Source organism: Oryza brachyantha, chromosome 5, assembly GCF_000231095.2.
Source record: "Oryza brachyantha chromosome 5, ObraRS2, whole genome shotgun sequence".
Classification (NCBI taxonomy): domain Eukaryota; kingdom Viridiplantae; phylum Streptophyta; class Magnoliopsida; order Poales; family Poaceae; genus Oryza; species Oryza brachyantha.
In genome coordinates, this window is record NC_023167.2 from 12,282,894 (window position 1) to 12,290,876 (window position 7,983).

At 44.3% G+C, this 7,983-nt stretch overlaps 1 protein-coding gene across 1 annotated transcript; it reads right to left on the reverse strand.

Annotated features, from left to right (window-relative positions):
- Positions 1 to 227: 227 nt before the first annotated feature.
- LOC102707218 (peptide-N4-(N-acetyl-beta-glucosaminyl)asparagine amidase A) lies at positions 228 to 2,558 on the reverse strand. The gene has a single exon (XM_006655229.3). It carries the CDS (start codon positions 2,453 to 2,455, stop codon positions 548 to 550), a length of 1,908 nt encoding a protein of 635 aa, XP_006655292.1. The 5' UTR covers positions 2,456 to 2,558; the 3' UTR covers positions 228 to 547.
- Positions 2,559 to 7,983: the final 5,425 nt, after the last annotated feature.

A 7,983-nucleotide genomic window follows, 5' to 3' on the forward strand; every position in this document is an offset into this window, starting at 1 on the left:
GGCCACAATGGCGTTGAAGAGATGGAGATGATAGGGTTTGGAGGGGGCCGCGTGGGGCTGCGCTCGTGAGGGAGATCAGGGGCGTGGGGGACAGGGGAGTGCGGAGGCCAGGACAGTGGAGCAAGTAAATCTAGATCGTCCGATGATTCTACGGTTGATTTTAGAACGGTAGATGCATCTGCACGATGATAATAATGAGTAAATCCAGTTTGTGTAATATAGGGTTGATATAACAGTCTGCAATTTTCAGCTTTATTATGCTTTTATTGAAACAGACACATCCAAAACCTGCACCGCAAAACTTTTCAGAACAGAAATGCAAAAGGCAGAAACGATGATCACATAAACAAAACCCTATACACGGCATACATACAGAACATTGCTGAAGCTATATGCTAAATACAGATCACAGTGCAGAGTTAAAGTTACCCCTGAGAAAGAAAACGGTAATCTTGATCACGTCGATGCCCTTGGAAACAGCTCTGCACACAAGAATTCTTCGAGGCGACGAATTCCACCTGTATTAATTTCGTATCAATCGATCACGCTAATCTTGGTCCGGGCCTTGCAGCGCAGCAATGCCGGCGTGGACCCGGCACGCCGCCGCGCCGGCTCCGTCGCAGCTCCTTCCACGGCAGCGCCAGCAAGCGTCCGCCGCGCCGGCGCCAGCCAGGGCGCTGAAGCTCTCGGTGACGTTGTCGCTCAGCACGGCGCCGTCCATGACGTCGATCGTCCGCTCGTACTCCCTGTCCTCGTCGCTGAAGCGGTACGCCTGCGTCGTCGCCACCGACCCGTTCACCACGTCGTGGTCCATGACGACCATCCACCCCTCCGCGGTCTGCCGGTCGTCGAGCTTCTCCTTGCTCTCGAAGGCCCTCGTCTCGGTCTCCGTCTCCACGCTGAGGCCGTGGGACAGGGTCACCGTGATGAGGGACGTGCCGTTCTCGCCGTCCTCTGTCTCCGTGAAGAGCGACAACGGGTACTTGGCCTCCCTCTCCACCTTGCCGATCACCTTCCTCGTGTCGGCCCGGATCAGCGTCTTCGTCTCCTGCTTCGCCTCCAGCGAGACGGTCTTGTTCTTGCCGTCGCCGGTGAACTCGACCAGGCTGGTCGCCTTCAGCTCCGTCTCCACCTCCGTGGTGAAGTTGCCGAACGAGGACTTGACCCAGCCGCTGAAGGAGGATCTCCTCTTGGCTTTGATCTTGAACCTGCCTTCGAGCAGCCGCGTCGAGTACTGGCGGGAGATTTTCAGGCGCGGCGTCTGGTACGAGCCGAGCGCGGCGTGGACGTCCGACGTGCTGGGGTCCAGCCAGAGGTGCAGGTTGGCGTCGACGAGCCACTCGGCGATGCCGTCCACCACGCTGAGGCCGATCTCGTGGGCGTTGCTGTCGACCAGGAGGCCGAGGAATGGGGTCAGCTCGACGTCGTAGGTGGGCAGGTCGAACGCGCCGAGCGCGGCCACCGGCTGCCAGAAGAGCGGGTTGATGCCGCCCGTGTAGATGACCGGGAACGGCACGAACGAGCCGACGAAGCGGTGGTCCACGCTGACGACGACCTCGCGGTACGCCGCGTTGCCCCTCCGCGTGGTGAGGTTGTTCTCCTTGATGTAGATGTCTGGCGGGTTGGAGTACCAGTACTCGTCGTTGGAGTGAGGGGACACGAAGACCTCCAGGACTGCACGGTAGGTGCTCGACGGAATGGTCACGAACTTGGAGTGCGAATCCGACGCGTTCTGGATGCGGAACCAGTAGCCGCCTTTGCCATTCCCGATGCCATCCGAGATCGGGATGATGAGATCCGCCGGCTGGAAGTATGAATCCGGCAGCATAGGTGCCTCGGGATCGTTGCTGGCGACGCCGGCAGGGGAAGAGGAGGAGGCTGCTGCGTCGGAGAGGTAAGGCGGGGTTCCGTGGAACTCCAGGGAGACGTTGACGCTGTACACTCCGGTGTACTTGTCGTTGACGACGTTCTCGAGCATGACGGAGAGGACGCCGCCGGGCGGGGAGCGGAGGAGGGCGGAATAGCGGGTGACATCCTTGCGGACGGTCCAGCGGACGCCCTCAGGGGTCGGCTCCGCGGTGGTGGTCCGGAGGAGCTCGGCGCCGTCGAGCCAGACGGCGGCGACGCGGTCGTACTGGTCGCCGGCGCAGGAGGCGGAGAAGGTGAGCACGACGAGCGACCACGGCGCGGGGCACCCGGCGGGGGGCGCGTACGAGGCCTTGGCCGGCGCGGCGCCGTAGGTGTCGCCGAAGGAGTAGGAGAGGACCGGCACGGTGCAGGACGGCGCCGCCGGTGGGGGCTGGGGAAGCGGGAAGGTCGGGTCGAGGTACTCCTTGGCCGCCGCGGCCCGCGGGGCCTGGAGGACGGCGTAGCGGTCCGGGACCTCCTCTGCGCAGGCCGGAGCAGCGAGGAGCGAGGGGAGGATGAGGAGGAGGAGGAGATAGAGCGGCGCCATCCTGTACGAGGGGTTTGCCTAGTTGGTGGTCGGTCGCTGCTGGGGAGTGCGGACTGCTACTGTGCCGCTGGATTTGGGGATTTTTGAGCTTTTTTTCGGCTCTGCTCGAGGTGAGCGTGTGGACGAGCCATTCTAATACGAGACAACAGTTATAATTTATACTCCGTATATCTTTTACGTAAAAAAATTAGTGCTAAACACAATTAATTTATATTAAATTTAATATTACTCATCCAATGATGTCTTGGGTGGTGTGTAGTTTCATTCTCTTTCTTAATTAACTCACTTATCACATCATCTTTTATCTTAGAGCAAATATAATACTACTTTGCTCCCATATTATATGGAATTTTGACTTACATCTATTTGTAATGTTTGATCATTTGTCTTATTCAATATTTTAAAAATATTATTAGTTTGTTTATTATCAAAAGTAGTTTAAGTGTTACTTGTAAAATTTTATATTTGTACTAAACTTTTAAATAAGACGAGTGGTCAAACATCACAAACAGAAAGTCAAAATCACATATAACGTGGGACGGAGGGAGTAGTAGGCTGTAAATTTCGGATAAATTATTTTTTAAATCTTAGAACGCTGTTTTTGGCACTTTGGATATTTTTTTATCTAACTTGTTAGCAATCATGAAAATGGAAATAAAAGCGAGCAAGTACCCGTGGTTCAATTTTTTTTTGTGTGAATGTCCAAAATATAAGTTATAGTTAAAATACATTTAATAAATAATAGTTACGCAAGTATTTTGAATAAGAGAAATGGTCAAACACATGTTTAAGATTCAATGAGTTATCTATTAAAACTAGAAAAGAGTAACAAATAGAACTCCTAAAATCAACCACGGAGTCAACATTTTGAAGCTCGGAATTGGCTTTGGATTATAATCCTCAGCTTGCCATTTAGTCCCTCAATTGTTTTTATTTGAAGTCGCTGAATTTTAAATCTATATTTTATCATTTGTCTTATCCTCAAAATTAGCACAATATTAGTTATTTTTGGTGATGTTTTATCATTTAATGCACTTTAACATGACTTATAATTTTACATATATGTATATCTTAGAAGTACGTTTAGCAATTCATCAATTCTAATTGAATTTAGTACTCCCTTCCTTAGAGAAATATTTATTGTTTAGAATAAGATTTAGTCAAATATCTTAAATTTTGATAAGAAATTTTGTGTAAAAATAAATCTATAAAATCTAATAAATTTATGATATTATGATAGTAATTTTTGAATAGAATCTATGTATATCTTTTGTCTTGTATTTGAATAAAGTATTTAAAAAAATATTGTTGGCTAAGAACTTGAAAATTTAACCAAATTTTATCCTAAGCGATAAATATTTTCGACAGGAGTAAGCAGCGACATGTCAAATCAGCATGTGCCAAGAGCGGATCTACCGGGACTGACTCTAGCCCCCTACACGCTGGATCTCCTGTGTAAAATATGGGAGAGAAGAGGGGAAGAAGAGAGAAGGAAAAAGAAGAGGAGACTGAAGGACGAAAATATAACAACCCTTAACTTTTAAATCCTGAATCAGCCACTGGCACGTGCAGCTGTAAATCAAACTCCGGACGGGACTCGGGAGAATTGAGGCATTCCAGAGCCGCGACGAATGCATCATAATCCATGCGGTTCGTTGGCGTCTCACCTGACGTGCAGTGGCCACCGGCCAGCGTTCGCCGTCGGACAAGATGTGGGCGTGAATAGCCGGTCGGTTTGGCTTCATTCGAGCGAGCCACACAGCGATATTATCAGAATTTTGCTGAAACCAAAATTCATCTGATTCGTCGTTAAACTAGAAAGAACACGCGGCTTTGCCACGTGTAATTACACAGGAACAATGTTTTTTTATTGTAACCATAAATATGTATTGTTATGAATTATTTTAAATAAAGAAATAGCGTTGTCACTACTAAATGGCTTTGGCAAATCTAATTTATCCGTTATTTTTTATTATAAATAGATCTAGATAAATTATTCTTATTTTATTCTAGCACGTTGAATCAAGAATGATCTTGGCAAAAACATATTATTAAATTGTTAAGTCAGTGATATTTTAACACTAATGACCACGAATGTGCCGTTGTCAACACGTACGTCAGCAATACTAGGATTTAGAAGTGTCTATGGAACAAAACTGATGTGTAAAAAAATGTAAACGGATGGGAGTAGTGTTCTATCTGTTCAAAGTCTTTTTTTTTATCTCAACAAAGTATAGGGGTCATATTTGGTTTTGTAGGGAAAAATACGTTTCATTAATTATAGATTGACAAATTTAGTTTTTTCGGTGACTGTAATTATGAATGTATAATTTCAACTATTGGGTAGAATAATAAATAATAGCAAATTTATATTTTTTAATTTCAGTGGGGCGAGAAAGTAAATACAATGGAAATGCGTTTTATTTATTTAGCTATTAATGAAATGTGGAAAACAAGACACTAAAATTCAAATAGTAGTCTCCAAAGATTATTTATTGGATAGAAATATACAAACTGTTTTGCAAAGTAAGCAACAAAATTTTTCTATATTGGTTATTTTTTGAAGTCCATTCAATGTCCCCTCTCTCTCTTTTATCTTTTCACTCTCTCAATACCCCCCTCTCTCTCGGCTATCGGGCCACGGCGGTGGGCAACGGGTTGGGGCGGCGCATCGGGGGCGTTGCCCTGGGCGGCGGCGGTGGAGGCAGATTGACCAACGGCGAGACAGGCCGGGGGCCGCGTCCGATGAAGATCTCGGGGACGGCGCGTTGGGGACGGCGGACCTCGGCGGTAACGTGGGTGACCTCGGCAGCCACGGGTCGAGGGCGGCAGCCGTCGCGTCCCCGCGGAGATCTCGAAGGCGCTGGCCGGGGCGGTGACGATGGTGGTAGATCTACCGACGGCGGCGGAGCTTTTGCGGCGGCTCGTCGGGGGCACTGGACGGGGCAGCGACGGTGGCGGCAGATCGACCAACGGCGCTGGAGCACGGGCTGGGGCAGCGGCAGAGAGCGCGCGGCGAGCGCTGGCCGTGCGGCGGCGGCCTCCTGCTTCTCCTCCCGTGCGGCCCGCGGCGGTGGCCTCCGCTTCAGGAACCCGTGAAGGGAAGAAGAAAGAGAAGAGAGGGAGCAACCGGCAGTGCCACGTTGTGGCACAATCCTAGCCAATCAATCTGCTCATATTTCGTATTATAGAGATTCCGGGAGGAGAATAGTGTTTGTCCGTTCGAGCATTATTCCTTGATCCTCTACTGATAAATAACCAAAACTTTGTCATATCTTGGGTACGGTTGCTATCTACTACACAGAAAAATTTTGGTAGCAATCCAAATGGATATATGACTGTACAGAACTTAGGACCATCAATCGTGTTGGTAAGACGCATCCATATAGAGATCTGGGCATCTAGCCGGACCTTCTCTCGCTGTGTGTTCATGGCCATCCACTGATGCAAGATGGATATGGGGACCTGAAGGGTGAAGGTTCCTTGGAGCTTTGCTGAGGCACGGCTCGGGCAGGGACCAGGCCACCGGGGTCTGGAGCTTCCGTAGCCAGGGACAGGCGGCAGCGGCTCATGTGCGGTCAGTGCGGATGTGCCTCTTGCTCCCGCACATCAATTTTCGAGGGATCCGGATTAAATAAGATTGTCACTTAATATTATCGGTGACATTAAGTCAATGACGTGTGAGATCCACATGTGTCTGGATCTACGTGGGTCCTACGTATCAGTGACTCAATGTCACCGAAAATGTAACGGGACAATGTCACTGAATCCCGTCTTTTTTGAGCGAAGGATCATTTAGGCGGGTTAAAAAATTGACTTATTATATTTGATTTGGGTAGAGGGAATGTGAGGTAGGAAAAAGGATCTAGAGGTAGAAAGCCTAAAATCTATCTATTATATATAAAATAATAGAAAATTTCTTTACTTTGTCCCTCACGAGTTAAAAATTTTGAGATTAATCGAAGAAAATAGGACAAAAAAGTAAAAAAAAATCAATCGGACAAAAAAATATCAATTGGACATTCTAATTGCTAGGCAGTATGGAAGGAGTGGACCGAATTTAAATCAATCGGACATTCTAATTTGTCGGCAGTATGGAAGGAGTGGACCGAATTTTCCGTGGTGTGGAGCATATACAGCGGATCATTAATGAGGAATATCGAAAGTTCTTTCTCATTTTTTAAAAGAAAAAATAATTAAGATCTATATATAAACCACTTTTATTAAGTCTATTTATTAACATGCTAATAATACTTTTTAGTAAAATTCCGTAAGGCATGGGAGATATGCTAGTATTATATATTAAGTAATAGGAAAATGAGTCTCTGCATTGTCTCTAATGTGCTAGAATTTTAAGATTAATCGAAGAAACAAAGGAGAAAAATAAAAAAAGATCAATTGGACAAAAAAGTCGTCTCTCATGGCGTGGAAATTCTGAGATTACTTGAAGAAAAATAGGAGAAAAAAAGATCAATTGGACAAAAAAGTCATCTCTCAAGGGCTAGAAATTCTGAGATTACTTGAAAAAAAATAAGAGAAAAAAGATCAATCAGTCGAAAAAATCAATCGGACATATCTGGATCTCTTATAGAATCCTAATCAATAGCAATAAAAAAAGAGAAAAGATCAATCGAGAAAAGATCACGTCAATCAGACATTGGAAGAAAAAAAATTAATTGGACAAAAGAAAAAATGTCAATCGGACAGATCAGGTTCTCTTATAGAATCCTGATCAACATAAGAGGAAAAAAGAGAGAGAAAAGAACGGTTTCTTTTGAACCGGACAATAAAAATATGTTATTTTTTAAAAATTAGACAAGGAAATAAAAGATCAACTAAAAATAAAGAAAAAAATAAAAAGGGTACATGCGTAATAAAGTTTAGAAAAATCTAAATCTCGCATAATTTTTTTTAAGTAATTGATATTGAGGGAAGAGTCCATCTATAATAGAATTTGGAAATCTTGGATCAAAAAATTTAAAAGAATTAATATTAAGGGACGAGTCCATCTATAAATACAATTTAGAAATATCTAAAATTCCGGTTAAAAAGAATCATATTAGAAATATAATTTCAGAATTAAAATAAAGAAAATAATAAAAAGAGTTCATGGGTAAATGCAATTAGAAAAAATCAAATCTCAGATTAAATTTTTTTAAATAATTGGTATTAAGGGAAAAGTCCATCTGTAAATATACTTTGAAAAGATCTAAAATTTCAGTTTAAAATTTGAAAAATTAAGAGAAAGTGTCCATTTATAAATATAATTTAGAAATATCTAAATTTTGAGTTATAAATTAAATATTATGCAGAAAAGAGTTTATGTACCAATACAGTTTAGAATATAAGTAAATGAGGTTTTATGTAAAAATATAATTTAGAAAAATTTAAATTCAAATTAAACAATTAAAAAGTAATCATTATCTATATAAGAGACCCTATAATATAATTTATAACGATACTAACAGCGCATATACGTGGACCACCACGCTAATTTATTAAAAAAACTGAGAAAGCCTGAAAACCCC

Coding starts and splice junctions, on each gene's coding strand:
- LOC102707218 (XM_006655229.3), bottom strand. CDS start 2,455: ATGGCGCCGCTCTATCTCCTCCTCCTCCTCATCCTCCCCTCGCTCCTC.